The sequence below is a fragment of the Anastrepha ludens genome, chromosome 3 (genome assembly GCF_028408465.1).
Source record: "Anastrepha ludens isolate Willacy chromosome 3, idAnaLude1.1, whole genome shotgun sequence".
NCBI lineage: Eukaryota > Metazoa > Arthropoda > Insecta > Diptera > Tephritidae > Anastrepha > Anastrepha ludens.
Genome location: NC_071499.1, coordinates 85,877,682 through 85,902,910, shown reverse-complemented (window position 1 = coordinate 85,902,910; position 25,229 = coordinate 85,877,682). Strand labels below are relative to the sequence as shown.

General features: G+C 37.2%; 2 protein-coding genes across 3 annotated transcripts in view; both read left to right on the top strand.

The window, feature by feature from the left end:
* The window catches only part of LOC128858357 (serine/threonine-protein kinase S6KL-like), an 83,143-nt gene that overhangs the window by 20,015 nt on the left and 37,899 nt on the right, over nt 1-25,229 (top strand). For both annotated transcript variants that reach the window (XM_054094548.1, XM_054094549.1), the window contains exons 2-6: nt 9,824-9,930; nt 10,055-10,343; nt 10,519-10,642; nt 15,855-15,953; nt 16,033-16,191. In XM_054094548.1, the coding sequence (XP_053950523.1) occupies nt 9,824-9,930; nt 10,055-10,343; nt 10,519-10,642; nt 15,855-15,953; nt 16,033-16,191 (778 nt within the window). The remainder of the gene's footprint in view (nt 1-9,823; nt 9,931-10,054; nt 10,344-10,518; nt 10,643-15,854; nt 15,954-16,032; nt 16,192-25,229) is intronic.
* LOC128858358 (autophagy-related protein 101) lies at nt 16,198-23,404 on the top strand. Its single transcript, XM_054094550.1, has one exon. The coding sequence runs from the start codon at nt 16,746-16,748 to the stop codon at nt 17,400-17,402; it is 657 nt and encodes a 218-aa protein (XP_053950525.1). The 5' UTR covers nt 16,198-16,745; the 3' UTR covers nt 17,403-23,404.

The window sequence follows — 25,229 nt, the reverse complement described above, 5'->3', positions numbered from 1 at the left end:
CACTTGCTCCAAGAAAGGTTGGTATTCAAAATTAGTAAAATCGGCAGCTAACCACGCCCTCCTGTATAACCTGTGAAATATAAGATATTTTATTATATTATTTAGTAAGGCGAATTTGCTTCAATTTTGTATGCGGGATGTTATTAAGAACTTCTTTTTATTTCCAACTTTTTTCAAATGGGTGAGGCTCAACCTAATTTCGAAAATATATTGGGTATGAGAATAAATTTCCGCCCTCGTAAAAGAAGTGTCGCTGCTGATACAATTTTTGTGTTCGCTCTAGTAATATACTGGTGATTTGAAGGTCTCAATCGCATTCGTTTGAAGTGTAAAGATCCTTTTTTATCTGACGTCAAAAAGGTCTACGTTCGACTATTCGTATGACAGCATTTGCGGGAAGTAATGCTTCATTATTACATTTTAAAGAAAAGTGCAGCTAAGGTGTCTTATATTGATCAATATTTACGGTAATCACGCTCCATCAAATAAAACTTGTAAAGAGTTGTTTCGACGCTTCCAAAGTGGCAATTTCGACGTGAGTGATAAAGATCGCGAAGGAGCACCGAAAAAAACAACTAAACTCAACTACAACAATTATTGGATGAAGACGCATGTCGAACCCTTGATGATATGTCTAAAGAGCTGGATGTTGACAGACCGACGGTTGGTAAACGTTTGCACGCGATGAGAATGGTCCAGAAAGCAGGTAACTGGGTGCCACATCAATTGAAGGAGAGGAATATCGAGAGACGTTTGATGACGTGTGAGATGCTTCTTGAATGGCAGAAAATCGCCACAAGCGATAAAAAATGGATCTATTATGATAAGCCTAAGCTTCGATAATGTCGATAATGAACCAGGTCCATCGACAGCAAAAAAAATATTCATGCTTCAAAGGTTATGTGTTGTGCATCTGTTGGAATCAGAAAGGTGTAATCTATTATGAACTCCTTAAACTATCTGAAACCATCACTGGCGATCGTAACTGGCTGTAGCTAATGCATTTGAATTGAGCTCTCAAAGAAAAGCGGTCGGAATGGGACGGTAGGCGTGACAAACAGATTTTGCTGAATGGCAACGTCAGGCCACACTTAGCTAAATCCGTTCAGAAATATTTAGAGGGACTGAATTGGGAAATCTAGCGCCACCCGCCGTATTCCCCAGACGTTGCACCTTTGGATTACTATCTGTTCCGATCAATGCAGCCAGCCCTTATTGGAGAGCGGTTCACTTCTTACGAGAGCATCGCAAACTGGCTCAATGAATGGATTAAGTCAAAAGAACTCGAATCTTTCGTCAGAGGAATCCGTATGCTCCCTCAAAAGTGGAGTAAAGTTGTAGCTTCCAATGGCACATACTTCACATAATATCATGTATAATTTATTATAATTGTTTAAATAATTCGTAACTTTGGCTAAGAAAGGACGGAAACTTATTCCCATACCCAATATCTATGAAACTTCTTTATCGAACTCCACCAAACTTGGTATACGAGGATTGCCTCTTACATTTTGCACCCAGTAAGGAAAACACAGTCTTCTTCTACTGCAAACTTTGCTCCTATTGCCAGAAAGGGCAATGATAAAATTGACAACCATCCCAGTAGGAAATCACAAGGCATAGTGGGTAGTAATACGATTCGTGAATTGAAGGTCACATTTCGCGTGAAATGGCTTCACCTTTCATTTTTTGCGAATTCTGTCACTACTGATAGCATCGTATCATACGTTTCGAAACACACGTCGAAGATGTCGATGGTTCAACATTGAAGCGAATTAATTTTAAGCTAAGCATCCCGGCCTCACATTATGATATTCTTCTGAATTCAGCATTATAACTTACTGATGTGATTGTACGACCGTTCGAGTTTTTTCGGAAAGAAGCTTCTGTAGTAGTAAAACTATAACAGATTCGGCTCCCAAAGAAATTCTTTAAGCCTCTAAGGATTTATTTCCAAAATACTTCCGGACTTAGAACTAAGTCTAAGGCTCTACTTAATCTAAGTGCTCACTTGGAGTGACATATATGTTCTTGTTGAGACTTGGCTGAATGCTGAATTTAATGAAAATGAATACTTTGATTCGAATCTCTTTATCGGAAAGACCGAGATTCCTAAAAAACAGGACTGTCAAGGGGTGGAGGCGTTTTATTAGCTGTTTGGCATCAGTATCGATCATCGCTAGTGCATTTAAACAACGAGGACTCCTCCCTTCTGGATCAGCTTGGCATCCGAGTGCAGGGAAATAAAATCTTTACGTCAGTGCTAGTTATATTCCACCGGCCAGTTCAGATAATTTGTACAAGATGCATGTTGATAATATAACATCCCTTGTGGATATTCAACAGTTTCTTCAAGTGTTGATTCGCATTTTATTTTTGATGGTCGGAAACAAGAAGAAATCATTAGGTGCCAAATCTACAACCGGATGCTCAAAAACTATTTTGTGTAAGCCGATACGTGAGAGCTCGCCCTGTTTTAGTGAAGAATTAATCGTCTTCGGCGGTTGATTTTCCTTAATTCTGCTTTGAGCTACTTCTTTCGTGAACAACTTTTGTTGGATTAAGTTGTTTTGTTTTCGGCTCATATGCAGAGATCTAAAATTAGCCATCTATTACAATGTTATAGACGTGCTTTGAATCACTGCGGCTGAATTTCTTCAAGATTGCTTTACAACAACCGACACGAGTCCTTTTTTGGGCGATTGCTAAATTATGCGGCATCTAATGAGAACAAATCTCCTTGACGCCCAAATATTCAGGCTATATTGAATGCGTGCTTGCCCCCTGTGCCACTATTTGGCGATATGTCACATAACGCATTTGCGTTATTAATTGACGCACAACAACGATTGTTTCTGGAACATCAACCGTTTTTGGACGGCCGTCACGAAATTCATCCTGCAAGAATCCACGGCCACGTTAGGACTCGTTGTATCAACGTTTTAATAAAGCATCGCACGAATATTTTTACAAATTAATTCCATCCTTTGGGCGAGATGAATTTTTCAACTCACTGAAAAAAAAACAAATAAAGTTCGTAAGTGAAAACGTTATATGTAAGTTTATGCTGAAAATCACAAAACTTTTCTATAAAAATATCGAATTGCAGTTCATCACACGTAGTGTTGTAAAGGCGCCAAATATAAAAGGCAACCCTCGTACACTTAAACTTCATTTAGTCTTACCAAACTGAACGAAATATTTAAATAAATGTGACAAAAACCACGTTTACCTCCCAAATAATTACAATTTTGTGTTTTTCTTATTCGAGGTCCAAGCGAAATTTGAGATATCTGAAGGGAACTTGTGCACTGTTATCTACTCTTCAGCCATGTATAAAGTTTAGTCCCTCCTAAACTTACAACTATTCCTAAATTGTAGCGCTGACCTTAGGGTTTTCTAACGTTGGCTTGTTGCAGTGCGCCTCCAACTTAAATATTAGGTTGGGGAATAAGTAGCTTTTTTACCGAAGACTTTCCTTTAAACAAAAACTAATAATTATATCAATAAGTTAATCAATTACATATTTGTCGTTGCTGTTTACAACCTCTTCCACCACTCGACCAATTTGTTGATGCCGTTCAGACAAAAATCACCTGGTCTGGTGTCAAAGAAGTTATTGAGCCAGTTTTTAAGGATCTCTTTATTATCGAAGGTAACACCCTTCATTTGGTTTGACAGGGAGCGGAAAATATGGTAATCGGTCGGTGAAGGTCCAGAGAATACGGCGGATGCTGATGAACCTCCCATCCGAGCTCTTGAAGTGCGGTTTGCCGACTTGTGCAACATTTGGCTTGGCGTTGTCATGAAGGAGTATGGTTTGACCATGTCGGTCAGGTCTTTTTAGTCGAATAGCCTCATTCACGCGATGTAGCTGGGCAATATAAAACTTCTTGTTGACCGTGGCATTCTTTTCGAGCATATTCGAGTGCACCATACCCTCTCAGTCCCACCAAACATATATCATGATCTTCTTTGGATGAAGATCGGGCTCGACTCTCGGCTTTGGCGTATCTCCTGTAGCCACCCACTCACCCACTCCTTTCTTTGCTTCATATTGATGTAAACGCTTTATTTCTTATCTCCCGTGACGATTCGGTACAAAAAGCGCTGTTTATGACCGCGTGTTGCTAGATGGCGGGTGAGATGTTGAGAAGCAATTTGAAGACGACTTTCTTTGTTTTTTTCGTTGAGCTCGATAAATCCCATTGAAGGTAATAGATTAATCGTTTTATGATCGCAGTAAATTTTTCCGCCAACTCACGACTGGTTTAACGAGCGTTTTCCTTCAGAAGTGATTTGATACGTTCTTCAACGAATTCGCCGCGGGACGTGCCATTGACGTCAAAGTCGCCATTTTTGAACTTTGCAAACCATTTCCGTGCTGTAGACTCGCCTATGACACCTTCTCCATATGTACACGTTGCAAAAGTTCCGGGCTTCTCCGGCAACTTTTTGACCTCGATGAAAAGCAAAGAAGGCAGGTGTCGAAAATGTTGATTTTTGCCTCCTGGAGATTCCATTTAGGCTTATAAAAACTAATAAAATATTAAACAACTCAAAACACAATTAACTTACTTTTGTAGAGCAGAAATAGTTCTATCGAATGAATACTTACCCTTTGCCAAACGGCAAACAAATCGTCGTAGAATAAAAGAAAATAGAAAAACGCAATGAACTTATTCACCAACTCAATATATGAACGATTGTTTTTTTTTTTTAATTTTTTCATTCTCTGTATGTTTTCTCGTCATTTCAAATCTTAATACTGTGCCAAAATTGAAAATTCCAATTTCAAGGCACTAAAGCCACGTTATTGTGTTATGATCCATATAAATTGTATGGGCACGGGGCTCCTTATGAAGGTTCTTGGACGCTGACATGATTCTTAGTTACGGCTGTTAGAGTATTTACTCGTTTTTGTGTAATTTTTTACTTTTGACGTTCGTTCTATAATTCTCAAAATTAATCGTTAAATCAGAGTTGCAAAGCCATAGGTGTTGTTGTAATATATGTATGTAAATATTTCATAACTGTAGATTATGTATTAAGGAGTAATTGTGTGGCTTATTCAATCTACTTGCTTTTTTTTAAATACGATTTAGAATATTAAGCTGGAAAATGCCGATAATTGCTATCAAATGTATATTAGTGCATATGTGTGTACATATGTATTGTAGTGCTTAAGGTCTGACGCAAACTTTTCTTAACAAATCTAAAGCTCTTTATTAAAAACATGTACATGTAATTTCCGAGTACGTAAATCCAACTCCTATTTACCGCTTGTGATTTGTTATTTATTGCCTAGTTCTGCTATGCCTTCGTGTTTCGTACTCTGTACATTCATTGAAATTGCGATTGAAAATACGCTTTTTCTCACGTGCTTGTAATGCGTTGTTCATAATAAAAATCGCTCACACTATAACATTAGAAAACAAATGCACTTTATGTTATTTTTTCGAATTTAAATTTTTAATATCCAGTGGCATTACTGTTTCTACTAGACAATACAATAAATGTTAAACATTCGTTTCCGACTTGTTGTAATTTATGTATGTATGTAAAAAGTTTTCAAATCGCTATTAAAATATTTTATGTGCATAACCGACGAACAATTATAATTATTTAACTGGTTTTTATGTAAACGTTTCTATTACCAATATTTTTGTTTTTCATGCAGAATTCCGTTACATTGCCGGCTAAGCCAAACAAACAAACCTAAAAATTAGTTCAGGTCGGTTATAACAGTGAGTCAGCTATTCTAATAAATATTTCTGCTAATAGAAAATAGAAAATACGCAATTAATTTTAAGTTCAAATGCTTTTTTCACACATAAGCAAATAAATGCTTTGCAAATGCACGTAGGCTATTAAAAGGTTCATTACTCCTTATCTAAGTGAAAAAATACGAATAACGCGTCATATCAATTTTTAATAATGATCGCCTGCCCTAACACCCTGCGCGAAACGGAATCAATAATTTAATATATTTAGTAATAATACACGTACACACATACTTAAAAAGATGGATAGATGGATAGACTTGCATGTGAATGAGGTTTATGCTGTGACTTTTGGACCACTTCTCTTAGGAGGTCCAAGAGCGCACTTAATGATAGCGAATCTAAGTTGGACACTGGCGATGTGGGAGATCAGGATCTAACTTGTGCGAATGTCTAATAGCGTTTTCTTGTATCGTAATAATGCCGCATTTATTCTGCGCTGCACCAGGGCTGTCCAATTTTTTTGTTCTTCTCTCGGCACATGCCTAGGGCTGCGTGTTCTTTTCTAAAAATTTTGCCCTCTAGCCGGGGGAAAAGTGCGAGTGACTTTAATTTATCTGCGTACACAAGTTCGTTAATGTACATATGCATATAATTGCCTCTTATACCTTTATTGGGTGCCTGGCGAGCCCTTCCTGTTATTTGTGGTGTGCGTTTCGATGTTTTTCTACAAATGGGGAAACCTACATTTGACAGAAATATATTTGTAGATTTGCCATTGTCTGCTAATAGATAATAGATAATAGAATGATGCACCAACCCACGGCAGCCGCCATCCATAGTTGTACTTTAATTGTTTCAAAAAATGTAAGCAATCGTTCAATTTTATTATATTTAATATTTAATTTATTCATTCAGTAAATCTCGAAATACAAGGTTTCTTATAGACTACATAAAACTAACAGAATTTGTAACAGTCATATGTGGATATTTCTATTTAAACTATTTACAAAATTTATTGAGTGATACTTTCAAATTATATTTCGATAGCAATAAGTCAAAGGGCAAATAACTTCAAATCTGGTTAAACTCATTCAATGTTCTAATCAAAGGTACATTCGAGGCGTAAACAGTTCTAATCCGCTCTAGGAAAAATAAATTATTACTCCGAAGATTTTTTCGAGGTATGTATGTGAATGCGCTCTAATACGAGTCAACTGTCCCATTTATAATATCGAAAACAAAGCAGAGTGTGTATATTTTTTCTGCTTTGTAACGAATTAAAATTTTATAATGCAAACCTTGCATTGTATGAAGGAATCGGATCAGCGAAGTTGAAAGATCTGAGTGCAAAAGGAAAAACAACTTTTGAATGCGTTCAAGTCTACTGATGTGGCACTGATGATATGGGGTCCATGCAAAGACTGCATAGACTCCAGCTAAGACCGTACGAGCGAGGTAAATAGTGACTCTAAAGTGTATGAATTGATAAAATCAGATTAAGGCGATTAGACGATGACTAAATTCGCATGACTAAGAAACTGGAAACTGAAAAATAGAATCAAAGATAACTCCCAAATCAGAAATTTCATTAAGAGTATTTAGACGCGAGCTCTTTATAAAATACTAAAGGGTGTTTTTTTTAGAGGTTAGGTTTTCAAGATGAAATAAAACGTATATAATTTAATGTTATGGCCAAGAATTTAGCTTTATTATAAAGATAAGGGTTTGCCATTATGTTTTAAAAATGATTTCGGGCAAGTGGCCGCCGCGGCTGGCTCGAATAAATTCCAGCCGAGAGGCCCAATTTTCGACCACTTTTTGCAGCAATTGGGGCCGTATGTCAGCAATAACGCGCTGAATATTCTCTTCCAAGACGTCAATCGTCTCGGGTTTATCTGCGTAGACAAGCGACTTCACATAGCCCCACAAGAAATAGTCCAGCCGTGTTATATCGCACGATCTTGGAGGCCACGCCACAGGTCCACGGCGCGAGATAATGCGCTCACCAAAAGTTTCCTTCAATAAATCGATTGTTGCGATGGCTGTATGGCATGTAGCGCCGTCTTGTTGGAACCAAAGGTCGTCCACATCAACATCGTCCAATTCAGGCACGAAAAAGTCAGTAATCATGGCTCTATAGCGCTCTCCATTGACTGTAACATTATGGCCGGCTTCATTTTTAAAGAAATATGGGCCAATGATTCCCTCTGCCCATAGAGCACACCAAACAGTGACTTTTTGAGGATGTAACGGCGTCTCAGCAATGGCTTGTGGATTATGTTCACTCCAAATGCGACAATTTTCCTTATTGACATACCCATTCAACCAAAAGTGAGCTTCATCGCTGAACAAAATTTTCTTGTGAAAATCGGGATCGGTGGCTATCTCGTTTTGGGCCCATTCACCGAACGTGCGACGCGCTTGATGGTCGTTCGGCTTCAATTCTTGCGCGGGTTGGATTTTGTAAGCCCGCAAACCAAGATTCTTCCGCAAAATCTTCCATAAAATGGATGGGCACATCTCCAATTGCTGCGCGCGAAGGGGGAATGGTCTCATGCGGGTCTTCTTCGAAACTCTGCTCCACAGCAGCAATAGCGTCTTCGGTGCGCACTGTACGACGTCTCTGAGGATGCGTATTATCCACTAGAGCAAACGTGGTGCGAAACCGATCCATGGTTAATCGAATTAGTGACTCTGATGGACGATTATGTCGACCGAATATGGACGCAGCGCGTTATGCGTCGCGTGAACCGAACCATTATTTTCGTAATAAATTTGCACGATTTGCAAACGTTGTTCAGGTGTAAGTCTATTCATTATGAAATGGCAAACCAAACTGAGCATAAATCAAGTGACAGCTGTCAAAAAGACCATCTACGAAAAAAGTAGTGCCAACTTGAAAACCTAACCTCTAAAAAAACACCCTTTATATGATGTAGAGATTGAATGTTTAGACTTAGGAAATGACACATTAGAACATTTCTTAAGATTTAGTAAAAGTGGATTCTTATCGCACCAACGTCCTGGCGTTGTTGAGGTCTGATTGAAGATTGAATATATAGGACTTAATGTAATTTTAAAATTATTTAAGTCGTTTGCAAATAAAAAAACCTTAGAGAAATGAAAACATTCAGATGTCATTAATGAAAATTATAAGGAACAAAGGGCGCAAAATACTCCGTGAGGGGCACCGGAAGAGACAATAAAAGAATAAGAAGATACGTGTGGTAGAGTGCAATCCTGCTTGGAATATCCTCATATGAAACACAAAACATTTTCATAGGGCGTATGGCGATTTTTCGTAATGCTGCCGCCTATTAAAGTGAATTTTATTTCGAGAAAATAAAGCACTAGACCTAGAAGTTCCAAAAAAAAATATTATTCTCTTTCTTCTTGCTTTCATTGAATTTCGACGAATGGCTGTGTGTTTTTCGTGGTTCAGCGTTTTGTTTGCCATTGCTCTCAGCTGTGTAGCGTGAGTACTTAGACCCGTTTTTCCTTTTCTGATCTTTGTTATGCCAGCATAAATCATTCTCTAAACAATTGTGGAAAATCACTCCTGACACTTGTGAACCAGGCAGCTGCAGTATACAACAAGACAAGCAATGCAACGCGTAAAGGTTAAAACAAAGATTTCCATCACTCGAAAGCATTTGTTTTTATTTGGTAAAAAAGTTGTTCAAGAACAAACATTACTTTTGCGCCACCTTGTATAAATCCGAGTCTTTTCGATACCGTACAGCTAACTATCATTGGTGCATCAGTCCTGAGCCCTACTTTTGTATGAATGTTGTCCTGTTCTTTATTGTATGTTGATCCGCCGCAAAATAAATCTCAGGCCCCACCAGAGTTAATGCCACAGCCTCTCTAGTCAATAGATCTACTTTCCGTTCCCTTGTTGAATATGGTTTTACGTTGCCAATATATTTAGACCCCTTAATGTCTCACTCTCTTTTTTTTGTTTTTAACGCACAAAATTTTGAATCTGCATTGCCGCCGATTTTTTTATTCAAACGATTTTTTTTGTAACTGGGAATCAGAAATATTGTTTACATCAATAATATGTACCTCTCCCTTCACTCTCTGTTCGTTTGCAGATTTCCGCTTGGAGTTTCGGCAGTTTAAGTGGCCGTCTAAATTGGAGCTTTTCTGGTGGTGCTAATAGAAATTCATTCCACAATCGCAATAAGTCAATCAGGAAAAGGTAATTGAACTCAAATTCTCTCTACCTATTATTATATATTAATATCGCATATTTACCTATTTAATTGTGCATGAATATAAAATCGGTTGTTTTTTACATGGTTTTTAATGTTTGCTGTTTGCAGTTTAACGTCAGCACAGCAGCGGCGCTCCAAGACTCAATGGCATAAGCCGCTTACCAATGCAATTTTCAGTTCGCATTTCAAGGAGGCCAGTCGAAACGAACAATTCCACATTGCACATCTGGTGGCCAGGGGCGCGTTCGGCGTTGTCTTTAAAGTAATTAACAAGCGCTACGCGCAAGAATTGCAGCAGCAACAGTCATCAGTGGCGGTGCAAAAGAAAGACGTTCGCACATTAACGCTATCACATCCTGCGCCTATTTACGCACTCAAAGTGTTGAAAAAGTCCAGAGTAAGTAAAAATGCAACTAAACATTTTTTTATGACGTTCCAATCGATTTCACAATTAAAAGAAATGTTATATGTTATTGTCACTGATGAGTAATTAACGTTACCTACAGATACCTGTTGTGTTCGTGTTTTTGGTTTTCGCTTTATGATTAACTCATGTACTTATTACTTTACAGATAATTGAGGAGAACGGCGTGCAGCAAATAAAAGACGAAGCGGATATTCAGAAGTTGTGTGGCCATCACCCTTTTATCGTGCAACAAGTGGATTCGTGGCAGAATCGCCGTAATTTACATATACGTAAGAATATTTAACAGCATACATACATGTATATACTATGTACCTATGTATGTACTATATAGTATATGTGACATAGAAATATTTTGAGGGCAAATGTGAAATTGTGAGTTATTAAGAGTGAGTTATTACAGGAGTTTTCAAAATTCTACCTAATTCGGTTAGCAGGTTGTTATTGTTCTTGGTAAATGTTTGGCTAATGCTGCTGAAGTTATGGTCCCTGACCAGATACAAATTCGGTATGCGCCGGTAACTTAAAAGCGAATATCGTGGGAACGAGTGTAACGCGGTTCTCACGAAGCAGCCGAAGCTATACGAGTTAATTTCGATATTTTCCGTTATAGTTGTGATTTACACAATTTTCATAATTCAAATCTTCTAGCTGATTGTCTCGGATAATCGTATTCTTGATGGCACCCACCGATTCTGCAAGAACATTATTCATGACAGATCGCCCTCTTACCGGTTCATCTGCTTTTTGTTGTTATTGTAGCAGTATACTTATCCCATGTCAGTGTTATGTAGATTACTGGTCATCGTCGTCTAGCTTATCTAACGGTAGGCCCAGGAAACTAGATATTTCGACAGGTTGGGTCCAGAGGGAGAGAGGTGTTATATGAGTGAGTTTGATGGGGCATGTGAAAAGGTGGTTAGTGTCGTGGGGCGTGTCTTATCTAACGGTAGGCCCAGGAAACCAGCTATTTCGACAGGTTGGGTCCAGAGGGAGAGAGATGTTAGATGAGTGTGTTTGATGGGGCAGGTGAAAAGGTGGTTAGTGTCGTGCGGGTTGTCTTCACATGCTGGGCATGTGTTAAGTATGTCCGGGTCAATTCTGAATAGGTAGAAATTTAACCACAAAACGTAATAGTGCCAAGGTTACGCGGGTCTTTCGGGATAGCTGGAGCTTTTCATCTGCTATGGGTGGTGGTTGGACTTCGATAACGGCATTCTGGGGTCGGGAGCTTAAGGAGATGGTGAGTGTCTCCCGATGAATGTCGTTTATAGTCTGTCGATTTGATTTGTCCTGGACCTCGTCGGCGTAATTGAAGAGGTGTCTTTTGACGTGCATGGGAGGTGGCTTAAGTTCAAGCAGGTGTCTGCATGGGTGGAACCTGCGGTAACACCCTAGAAAAAACTGCTTCATGAGCAGTTTGTTGTGCCCCTTCACAGGGAGCATCTGTGTCTCGTTATGAAGGTGTTGCAGTGGGGACATCAGGAGGCATCCCGTCGCTGTACGAATGACAATGTTTTGGCATGTCTGAAGCTCGTCCACTGCGTATCATAAGTTCCAGATGACCAGACAAGCGCAGCGTAATTTAGAACCGGCGGGCCTACTGCTTTGCTCTCCAATAACATTTCTTTGGCTTTGCTCCAAGTACTGCCGGCTACCGCGCAGTGAAGGAGAGCAAGTGGTCGAAGGCAACTGCCAAAATTTTGGGGTTGTTAACAGTCGATATTGGTGTGTCGTCCACTTTGGCCTTGAGTTGCAGTTTGACCCTCATTGTCCAGGTGGTAAAGAGGGTAGCCGTGGACTTAGGGGGAAAGTTGTAGATTCCTCGCAGTGCAGAAGCGAGAAAGTCAGGTGGGGTAGACGGTTAATTTGGCGCACAATGCCACTAATGTCATTGCCGGACGCCATTATCGTACAGTCGTCGGTGTAAGGGACCAGGGCAGCCGGTTCTACCTTACCGAAATAACTCGGGTTTTTCCCGACCAAGGGCTGCTGCTCAAGTAAACTAATGTTCCGGTGTCCCGAAACCCAGATTAAGGTAAAGTTATGGTCTTCTTTCAAGATGGTAAGGCTATTCCTACTTTGTTCCACCAGTTTAGAGGTTGTTGAAGCCGAGTCTAGTGTCTGGATTGCAGCTTGGCTCTCCGAAAGAATAGCGATATTACCCTTAAAATGTGAATCTGCGATTAGTAACCTACAAACTTCCCCAATTGCCAGTACATCCGCCTGGACACTTCAATTCAATTCAAGAATATACCTATATCTGCTCCAACCTCACAATCCATTTTAAAGCCATTTTTATAGACTATACTGTCGAAGTTCTTTAGTGAAAATACCTTACTCTATTCCTCCTGAGATGGAAAGATAGTGGCAAAATTTGTATTGAATGTTACCATCGGAACGATATAATAGACTGACATCACCAGAAGTTTTATTCTTCCAGAGACCCGCTTATTTTTGATGTTTCCTTTCATTCTTCTTCTTCGCTTCTATAAATCTCACCAAAGGTTTTCAATGGAATTTAGGTCGGGTAACTGGCTCGGCCAATCCATACTTTAACATTATTTAATAAAAACCGTCCACGTACATCCATACAGAAATTGAGGGGTGTTTTGGGTCGTTATCTTGCCTAAAAAGCCACCGAAATAGTAGCAACACTTCTTGAAGAATGTCCATGTAAATAAATATGTCCATTTTATTGCTTAAGCGGCAAATAGGCCCTAATCTATACCGATATAATGCGAGTCGGCACTGCAAAACCTTGTTGCTAGGGTAGAGCTGGCCATCGACAGGAGGGACTACGCTATGGGTATCTTTTTAGACATAGAGGGGGCGTTTGATAATGCCACTTTTGATAGTATGTGTAACTCTGCTAGTAGGCACGGCGTAGACCGGGTGCTAGTAAATTGGATTCGTTCGATGCTGGCCCAAAGAATCATTTCGGTGCGAGCAGAGGAAGATCTGCTGGTGTCATCTGGGGTTAACAGAGGCTGCCCCCAAGGCGGTGTGCTGCCTCCGTTGCTCTGGTGCATGGTAATCGATCCTCTACTCACCACCTTAAACGATTCGGGAGTCTACGCACAAGCATATGCGGACGATGTTGCTTGTTTGGTAACAGGCTCTTCGCTTATGAACATCTGCAGGAAAGTGCAGAAAACTCTGGATCGGATTGACACTTAGTGCTGTGCGAACGGGCTGTCGGCAAATCCCGCCAAGACTGGTATTGTCCTCTTTACCAGAAGGAGGAAGCTCGATGGACTCGTTCTGCCAAAGCTAAAAGGAGTCACAATCCAGCTATCCAAGGAAATCAAATATCTTGGAGTAATCCTCGATAGCAAGCTCCTATGGAAATCACACGTTGAAACAAAGGCATCAAAAGCGCTGACAGCTTTCTGGCAGTGCAAAGGTGTCTTTGGGAAAACGTGGGGTCTCTCTCCTAGCAAGGTCCTATGGATCTATACGGCTATGATAAGACCCATTATCACCTATGCATCAGTGGTCTGGATGAGCAGACTCTCCCTAGTGGGAGTCAGGAGGACCTTATCGAGACTACAACGCACTGTGGCCATCTGTTGCACCGGAGCATTTCCGACTACTTCAGGCCCGGCACTAGATGCTCTGATTGGTTTACCACCACTTGATGCTTTCATCCGAGGAGAGGCCTTGAAGGCCATCTGCAGACTGAAACACAGTGGGAACTGGTACGGCCCTTGTCCGGCATTGGAACACAGAGAAGGCATGGACATCGATCCAACGATTGTCTCTATGCCCCTTGACTCCATGCCATCAAGGGTCGTACTTGAAAAGAGATACAGTGTAGTGCTACCAGAGGCTCAGTTGTGGGGAGACTCAGAAAATGAGCCCGGCAAACACTGTTTTCGCATTTTTACGGATGGCTCCAGGACCGAGCATGGCTCCGGCTCTGGGGTCTACGTGGAATCCAGCGGGACAAAACTGCACTTTGCTCTTGGAATGCATGCATCTGTGTTTCAAGCGGAGGTGTATGCAGTTCAAGAAGCGATGAACTTTGTTGTGGAAAAACGATGGAGAGGCAGGTCTATATGTGTCTGCAGCGACAGCCAAGCAGCGCTTATGGCCTTAGACAGTCCTCAAACCACATCAGGGGTAGTGAAGTCCTGTAAATCCAGGCTGAACTATGTCGGCAGACATAATAGCCTGATGCTAACATGGGTCCCGGGACACGTGGGTATCGCGGGTAACGATACCTCTGACTCCTTAGCTAAGATGGGCTCTGAGGCCAACTTCTTTGGCCCAGAGCCCGCTTTGCCACTCCCCTCTGCGGCCATCACGGCCACGGTTAGCAAATGGGTAACTACTACCCACAAGCGAGCTTGGCAGGCTGAGAGAGGCTGCAGATGGACAAAACTGATGTTACCTGTCATGTCCGATCGACTGTCGCACACCCTTCTGTCATTAAGCAGAGGGGAGTGCAGACGGCTGGTAGGACTGATGACGGGCCACTTTCTGTGGGCAAAGCACATGGAAAGGTTGGGCATCTCAGACAGTGTACTCTGCCCAGCTTGTGAAGAGGAGGATGAGACGGTGGACCACTTCCTGTGTGTCTGCCCCGCCTTCGCTCGAATCAGGTTTGAGGTCTTTGGCACTGATGTGTTAAGAAGCGACCATCTTGGCTCCTTGGCACCACAAGATCTACTCAGATTTCTTCGGAGATCGGGTAGATTTAAAGAAAATTAAAAGGGAATCCAAGTGTAGTACAATGGACTCAATTAATGTCTGAGTGCTGCACTTGCTAGTTGTCCCGACAAAAAAAAAAAAAAAAAAAAATACCGATATAAGCATCCCCCAATCAGCCATCCCTCACCGTGGTTGACTATCTACTTAACGCGGTAAGAACTTTTATCCTTTAGGACGGCTGAAATTTCGCCCAGCTTCATTTCCCAATAAATTTATTTTTGTTTCATCGCTTCAAATTCTGTTATACCATTTTTTCATACCCTCTGGTCGACACCAAAACTTGTGCTCTTGAGAAAAACCTTTCCTTTTCCTTAAATTTGCTTGTTTCAACAGAGGAACTTTACTTACGTTCATTGCTGATACCGTGTACAGCGTTCATATGTACAAGGTGGCGGAAATTAATCAACCAATATGATTTTTGAATAAGGTTTTTATCAAATAAAAATATGATTTTAAGTGATGGAAATCTTTATTTTGACTTTTACGCGCCTCATTGCTTGCCTACTTGCATACTGCAGCTGTCTTACACAAGTGTCAAATATGTTTGATATGTGACGCCATTGGAACTATCATAAGCCTTCCGATAGGGTGATTAATTTTGTGCCCCCTTGTATAAGTACAAATATATTTTCATTGAGACATTTGATATTTATTCGATATGATTTAATGAGAAATTATTATTATACGTTTGATTCTTATTATAATTTCTAAATACATAAATTCTGATATCTTATTTTAGTACTAATCCCTTCACTTTACGTTATCTAGTTTTAGAATATGTGCCGAATGGTGAACTCTTCTCCAAACTGACTCACTTTTCCTTGGATCTTATACGGATATATCTAGCGGAAATCGCCCTGGCAATTGGTAAATCGAACACACTTTTGAACTTAATTGTCTGTGCGATGTCTAATAATTGTGGTATTTTTTACTTTAATCGCTTTAGACTTTTTGCACAATGCTGGTGTAATATACCGTGACGTTAAACCTGAAAACATTTTGCTGACCACCAATTTTCACATCAAATTAACTGATTTCGGACTCAGTAAGTGGCTGCGCTTGGGCGCAACTACGAGAACTATGTGCGGCACTTTCCAATATATGGGTACGATTTAAAAAAAAATTAAGCAAAAACAATAACAATACACAGAAAGTGTCCAAACATTGTTGTATATTGGCACATGGCCACTATTTAAAAAGTTATAAACTCAAACAAAATACCATTTATCAATCAACCAAAAAGAAAATCGATTTCTGAAAACGCAAATTTGTGCAAAAACAATCAACTAAAAAGAATCTTTGTAAATCAGGCGAACAACAGCACCAACAAACAAAGCAAAAACGATCACCGTGTTCTAAATATCAAAACAAAAGTAACCTTTTGTTTTATTTGAGAAAAAACAAAAACAAAACTCGTATCAATTATTTAAACATCAAAAACTGTACAAATTTTGAATCGTATTCTGAAGTTTTAACATACAATTTAATTTAATTTATTGCCAAAATTATTTAAAGATTACAGTTAGTGGATATTTATTTATTAAGCGATTTAGATAGTGTTAAAAAGTTAATTTTCATTGTTACGAGATATTCAAAAGTGATCATTTTCAACACATACGGGCACCCTTCATATTAGGAAGACATCTTTTTCTGACGAAAATGAACGCTCGCTCACAAGTCTTTGACCTTACGATCGAGGGTCGTCAAGTTGACGAGGCTGTTGCCAGCATTTTTCATACGGTGCTTTTTCATCGCTGCCAAGGAAAGTATTTATACACAGGCGATGCTCAATATTCTATCGGCACAATCGGTTACACTGACGTTGATTGTGATTTCATCGACTTTACCTACGTTTGCTGCACTTCGGATGGTCTATTGCGCTCTGTTAAACGCGCAATTAACGTTTTCAGCGAGAAGCTGCGTTCCAATGAAAGTTGCGGTTCGGGCCAGATTAGTTTGGAGTTTTTCCAGAAAAGGAAATCACGTTGGCTGTTCCAGCAGGAGTGTATACCGTGGGAGGTGTGGACAGTCCATTTAGATTTAGTAAAATACGAAAATGAAGACGAACGGCAAATGAGTAGAGAAAATGTTTCAGACTTACTCACAGAGAAAGTTATATACATAACTGAATTGATGAATCGTTCAGACTATGTGCCCAAGACACCGAGTCAAAGTGAGCTGGATCTCATCTTTGACACCTCGTATCCCGATGTGCAGCCATATCTATTCAAATTCGACTACTCAACTGCAGGCTCACAGACACCATCGGTCACCAATACTGTTAAAAAGATCATCAAGGAAACATTTACGTTGTGACGTGTGGTTCTCGCGAGTGAGTGCAGCCACCGCCAACAACAAGAGCAGCAGCAGTTGCAATTAGAACAGCTAAAAATCGAAAAGCTACAACCTGTGTGTGCTAAGGATACGATTGTTGTGGCGGATGGAAAGTACTTCAGTGGCGGTACAAGTATTATGATTTCTCAAGTATGCCGAGCGCAGAGTAGTACAGCAATCGATGACGACACAAAACAGCTCAAGTCCACCTATGTAGGTGGTAAACAAAGCGAACGCAAATCAATTTTGGCCATTATGGGTGGATTAATTTTGCTATTTTTGTGTCAACACAATCGCTTGGGCTCATTTTAGTTGCACTTAACTAATTACACAATACAATATGTATACACATGCATAGATAGTTGCTAAACTCAACTTTATTGTTAATTATTTACGGCTAAATTTACTTGCAACGTAAGTGTGTTCCACTCTGCGCATACTAAAGCAAGGAAACCAATGCAAAGAAGGGCTCAGTTTGTTAAATAAAACGAAGGAGATTTAAAGCAAATAAAATAGAATAAACGATTTTCTAGCGAAACAAATATTTATTATAAACTAACGTAACAAATAATTTTGAATTCAGAAACATAAGCAAATAAGCATAAATCGTTTATAAATTAATTTAACAACAATCGATTTGAATTTTTAATAACTTTTTAATTTTTCTTTTGCGGTATTATATGCTATAACATTAGTTTAATGATCTCCAACGATAATTAACCCTCAAATATGTTTGTATAGATTGAACGCCTATTTGTATATTAAGTAAAATTAGAATGCGGGATTGACCAAACTAAGGGCATATTATGTATTTCATAATACTTGAGCTTGAGGAAAGATCTTTCGAATATAAATCTAAATATATGCCTAAAATTAACTGCTTTTCGTTTTCTGAAATTTATATCCCAAAAATTACGTCTATTGTCTTTTATTTGCTTTATCTGTACACATTTTGATAAAAACAAAAAAACGTATGCCACCACCAAGAGCTAACCATGCAACTTTCATTAATTTATTCGTTCATTACTGTTAACGATTTTTTACTTGCTTTTTAATAACTTTTTTACGATTATTGTTTAACGCATGCAAGCAGTTGGCGGCAAATACGTTATTATAATGCGTAACTAGGTCTCTGTTTTGTCAGAAGCATGAATGTGCAAAATTTACAATTTTGAGCTAACCTTTGGATATGCTATACCAAAACCCGGTATATAACAGGTGTACAAGGAACCCACGAACAACTTTTTTATCAGAAATTCAACCATCTGATTTTAGGAGAGCGAAAACTTCTTACCTACCAACATTTTCATTTTTACTCATTCAGATTGCTGGCATTAAGGAGGCGGTGTTAATAAAAAAAAAGAAAATTAATTCTGATTAAATCGACACTTTCATGTGCTTTTAGTTTTTAATTCCTTACAAAAACTTTAATTTTTTATCTGGAGAGTTTTACTTTCTTGCTGGTTTGTGGCTTAGTTTGCGTTGTATTGCCAAGACGTGGAGAAAAATTAAAAAAAAAAAAACCTAAGCCTCAAATATTTAAAATTGAACTGCAGCTAATTTTTATATTTTATTTAAAATCAAAAATTTAAAATGAAATGCTTGAAGTAATTCAAGTGTGTTCAAATGCGCCTACATTGATTTCCGTTAATGCTGAATCATTCTTCTGCCAAAGTTTGGGTTCCAAATTTGGCATTTTAATTTATTATTTTTATACTCGCTTGCGTCTTGAATTAACTTTACGTTTCACTAATGAACGGCATGCAATATTATGTATATTTTTTATATTACGTTATGCATTACTATGTTATGTTACTTGAAATTAAGGTATATCGTTTAAGACATACAAAGCGTACCTTCGTTAGAAAATTTGTAACCCTACATTAAGGGGAATTAATTCAAGTTGAATAAGTTAGGCTTATGTTTTATTTCATATGATTTTTGTGATCTGCAAAGATATGAATTTGTGCAAGTGTGTATAGTTTTTATTACTAATTTCCATGTGTCAAACGTGATATCTAAACGATGTTCAACTTGCATAACGAAGCGGTAGTTCGTTTTCCTTAAGCAATTCGATAACTATGTAACTTGAACATATAATATTTTTCTACTATTCAGTAGTTGTAATACGTGGGCGAATGAGACGTTATTTTTTTTAAATAATTTTGTTAATTTAATATTTTTTACTTTTTTATATATCCATAAAATTGGAATATCTGTAAAAGCAAACCTCATTAAAAAGGAAGAAGAAGAAAAAAACAACAAAAAGGTAACCATGATAAATATAGCAAATTGAAATGCTGTAAATTTTTTGTTGTAGCAAATGAATTACATATTATCAACTGAACGAACTCACCTGACCCAACGTACATACTATGTAGTTTATTTGTCCACACACACGTTTTTAAACAAATAAATAAATAACTATGAAACATAGAGATGAAAAAGGATGTGGTATATATAAGAAGTGTAGATGTGTTTTGAATGTGTAGCATTGATGTTGTTCATTGTTGTGTGATGTGTATGTATTGCATTGATGTACTTGTATAAAAAAAGAGAAATTGAAGAAAGTATGAAAACAGGAGAAAGAAAATGTCAAAAACGATGCTAGAAAATATGATATCAAAAATATGGGACAATTAATCATTTTTTTTAATAATGATTAATTACTTAATTGTAGTTTCCAAAATTGTTTCTCATCTAAAAGCATATAAAAACTCTTTAGATGCGAAAACAAAGATTTAAAAGCAATGTTTTGCAGTTGGAGAAGAATGGCTTCTGCGATGGTCTGAGCCCTCATACGAATCGCTTAAAAAATCGTAACTAAATTGCATACAAATAATTTGCCTTTATTGGGTAAACAAAATTATGTCACTCATATGCATATGTATGTATATATAAAATTTAGGCTTGTCCCACACTTACGTTTACAATTTTACACACATTCATATTCATAATCATAAACAATATACACAAAAAAGGTATTTAGAACAAAAAGAAAAAATTATTTCAAAAACAAAAATCGTTACTGAGAAGGTAATGTTGACGAACGGTTAACTTAGAGTGAGGAGATTGCCTTAAGCACACTCTTAATTATTTATGAACAATTATGTAAGGGCGTATATCCATGTATTAAAAACACAAAACAAATTTTAGCAATCGAATCATTTTAGCACACACACCATTAACTAGAAATAAACAGGGATCGGTTGGAGTGTTGCTCTATTCGTTGAAAGAAGATGTTGCTCAATGAAGCTATTTAAAAAACAAAAGATTACTTATTTTTGATTAAATGCATGAAAATTACAAAGAGTGGGCGAAAAATGCTATGAAAATTTGTTAAACTTTTCGTTTCATGTTGACGGAATTATTTTAATTTCATTATTTTAAATCAAAAGAAAAATATGTTAGCGCCTATTTTTTAATTCTATGTATTATTGATTAAATTCATCATTTCGAGTTTACAAAAATCTTTTCTAAGCAATGAAATACAATATGTAAGCACACTTTTTAAATTATATTATTGATTAAATTCACTATTTCGAGCTTACACAAATCCTTTCTAGGCAATGAAATTCAATTTTACTGTTTTCGCTACTCACTGTCCTTAAACAGTACTAAGAAACGTTCTGATAATATTTCAAGGGTTATAAAAAATATAAATGACGGGTCTTTCACAAGTAACACGTAGATATCGGTAGTGAATAATTCGTCGACGGTACCCTTTTTTATGTCATCTTTGACATTAGTCAAGTAGACTATACAGATGCACAGTTTTTTTTTACTGGACTCAATAGCTACAACCTCTGTGTACAACTTGTATGCAGTGTTTTTACGCTAATACGTTAATAAAACATTTAACAAAGTCTCTGAAGATCTAAATTCCGTCCCTTGAAGTAATAGTGTATATGCGTAATTTCGGTCGATTATTAGCGTACTAAAATGAAATCCACTTTTTTTCGTTTTTGCATTACTTATAAAAGATGGTCCCTGAGCACAAAACCACACCCACATTTACAGACAGACAAATGGTAATATATTTTATACTTGCTAGTGTATATTAAACTATTAAGCAGCACTTTATATGTATGCTACCTTACAGCAGAATAAAGTAAGGCAGTACCATTGATTTTAGTCAAACCTTTACCACTGGCCGCCACCACGACCCACATACATACAACATATAGGTATACATATATTTTTATGACTACACGTATAAAGTAAACTTAACAAAATTTTATGTATTTACAAGCACGAAATAGTAATTTATTTGAACTTAACGGAAGTGTTATCAATATGTGCATACCCGGAGAAAAATGCAAAAACAAAAGAGCCGACTATAAAAAAAGAAAAGAAAAATTATAATGCAAAAACAATGAGAAATGCATTTCTGTTTTGTAATCTACATCACTTAACGGCAAGCTCCAACTACACATATGTAAGTAATACACAAAACTACACTTTTAAAAGATAACTACAAAAAAGTAACTACACAACAACTTAAAAACTACGTAATACCCAATATTTACTATTTAAATAACGCATACATATAAGTAAAATACATATATAGTATGATGATACGATAAATGCTAACCATTGGTTAATTGATCGATGGACAATTCGTGTATTTTCTGTAGTTTGTATTGTAGTGAACCAACTTACGAAAAGCTTTGTTAAAAAAAGTGATTTAAGATAATCGGAGAACTCCACACTTATTGCTATTATTTAGTGCAACAACGATTGACCCATAAATATCGGCTAGCCGAAAGCAGTGAGGAAATAAAATGAATACAAAAAAAATCCCCAAATTCTAAATAAGTGATTAATTGACACTCCTACTCGCACTATGTAAATGTACGTGCATACATTTGTGTGCATATACTCGTATAATAATGTGTGTATATAACGCTAAGTATGAAGGAAGAAGCATTGCATTCTTGTTGAAAATCAAAATGAATATAATAACGTGGAAAACTATTATATAACATGTATCCATCCGCCATTATATTATTAGTCAGTAGTGAAATCTGAAAATATTTCTTAAAATTTTGTGTAATATTTAATTTTTAATAATTCAACCAACTGCGTATCACAAACTATTATTTTAAATTATCATTATATATTATATATATGTACATGTAAAAGCATTGAAAATAAGAGCCTGTCTCAACGCAAAAAGGTTCATTTTTTAGTGGAAATAAGGAGTTAGAAAATAAACTTATTGTAAACTATCTGAGTTTGCCACCATCAGTAATAATTGATACGACAACAAAAAAGAATTGTGATTCATACATAAAGTAGTTAACTTTAAGCTATTAACACTTCTAAGCATACCTGTTTTCGAAGATGCAAATGCAAATGCATATACATATATGTGTATGTATGTAGATATGTACATATATACATATTTACATGTGACACACTTGATTATGATGTTGAAGCTTAATACGAAGCTGAGAGCATCCGTGCGAAATAAACGTTAAATGTTTATTAAGCAGACATACAAAACATGCAACATTTACTTTAATATAGATTTGACACTTTTTTCTTGTAATTTTACTATCTACTGTATTTTTTAGGTACAAATAAATTTGAACTTTTACGATATCTAAAGTTTTTTAAATTAAAAAGAAAAGTATAAGATATGGAAAAGCAGAAATTGAAGTACACTTTGCAACACGAGTAATGATGATAATGCTTATTGTGCATAATATCTTCAATTCACTATGATTCATATAATATTTATTATAAAATAAACAATAATTATGTAGTAATTTAATGATAATGACTAAAATAACAATAATGGTGTTTATGAAGATTTCTACCATATACATACATACATATTTAAATATTATTCAATTAGTTGTAGCAATGAATCTAAAATAATTGTATATTTAGTTGAGTATGCCCAATGAATGCAAAAACCACAAAATAACAAAAAAGAAAAAAAAAACATACAAGAAATGAAAAATGAAGTGTGTAAATATATTAAGTAAACAGAATTTTTAAAAAATATTAAATAATTGCATTGTTATTTATTCGGACTATTTAGTGCATATTGCTCAACGTTGGTTCGACATTCCTTCACCCACCGTTGTGGTCTGTCTGTTTGTTCGTCTGTTTCTTCTGATTTGATTGCACATAAATTTGCGATTTTCTTTTATTTGTTCATAATAAACAATTTTTTTTTGAATACGGATTATGAACCACAAATTTAAATTTTGGAAATCTCAATTCCAGAAGTACCCTACTTTGCAGTTGTTGCTACTCAGCTACAGGGTGGGCCATGTAAAATTTGCTTTTTGAATCGGCTATAAAAAAAAACGAATCAATATTTTTTCAAACTTTTGTTTTTTTTATTTTGAAGATTGAACATTGTCATTTATGAATAAAAAATAATATCGTTCAAATGACTGCCACGACACAGTAGGCCATTCGATCAACCCAATTTTTAAGCACATTTTCGATTGTTTGGGCTCCAATTTCATGAATGGCAACTTCGATTTCGTGTATCAAAGCATCAATCGTCTCTGGATGGTTGCTACTCAGCTACAGGGTGGGCCATGTAAAATTTGCTTTTTGAATCGGCTATAAAAAAAAACGAATCAATATTTTTTCAAACTTTTGTTTTTTTTATTTTGAAGATTGAACATTGTCATTTATGAATAAAAAATAATATCGTTCAAATGACTGCCACGTCTGGCTTTACAGTAGGCCATTCGATCAACCCAATTTTTAAGCACATTTTCGATTGTTTGGGCTCCAATTTCATGAATGGCAACTTCGATTTCGTGTATCAAAGCATCAATCGTCTCTGGATGGTTCGCATAGCATTTGTCCTTAACTGCTCCCCACAAAAAATTGTCCAACGGGCTTAAATCACAGCTCCGAGGCGGCCAACTGATATCGGAATATCGGCTGATTATTCGGGTTTCAAAAACGGTAGCCAAAAGTTCGAGTGTAGCTTTGTAAGTTGCACCGTCCTGTTGAAACCAAATGTCGTCCATGTCATCCTCTTCAATTTTTGGAAACAACTCGTTGTGCATGTCACGGTAACGCTCGCCATTTACTGTAACCGTGGCTCCTCGCTCATTTTCGAAAAAAATGGCCCGATGATGCCGCCAGACCAAAAACCGCACCAAACAGCGACTCGTTGTGGATGCATTTGCTTCTCTACAGTAACGTGTGGATTTTCTGAGCCCCAAATCAGACAATTTTGCTTATTGACGTAGCCACCGATGTGAAAATGAGTTTCATCAGAAAAGATGATTTTTTTTTCAAATTTCTCACAGTTTCCCCAATTTTGTTCATGCGTATAGCGTCCCATTTCGTAAATGTCAAACCTTTAAGTAAATTATGAACACATATGACATGTCATTTGTGTTACCATTCTCAAAAAAATAGGTGGTTCAAAAAGCAAACGCTATATATGGTATAACTGGCTGAAAAAATTGGCCTAGTGTTAATATTAGTTTGGGGAAAAAGAAATCCATTATTTTCTCGGTAGACGGCTGTAGGGGCTGATATCTCGTAAAGTATCAATCAAAAAAATGTCAAGGTGATATTTCACACTAAAAAAATTCGTTTGGTGTTGATTGTTTGTGCCATTCAGTTTTGAGTTACAGGGTGTTAGCGATGGAAGTCAACAAAGAGAAAAGTCGTACATTTCACAGTTTTTCTTTGATAAAGGCGAAAATGCAAGCCAGACCGCTGAAATTGTGAATGGTGTTTATGGTGCCGATACTGTAACAGCCAATTAGTGCAATTTTGGCTTCGACGATAGCGTTCAGGCATTTTTGATGTTAAAGA

Excerpts from the sequence above, each read along its gene's own strand:
- LOC128858358 (XM_054094550.1), top strand. The coding sequence starts at position 16,746 with ATGAACGCTCGCTCACAAGTCTTTGACCTTACGATCGAGGGTCGTCAA.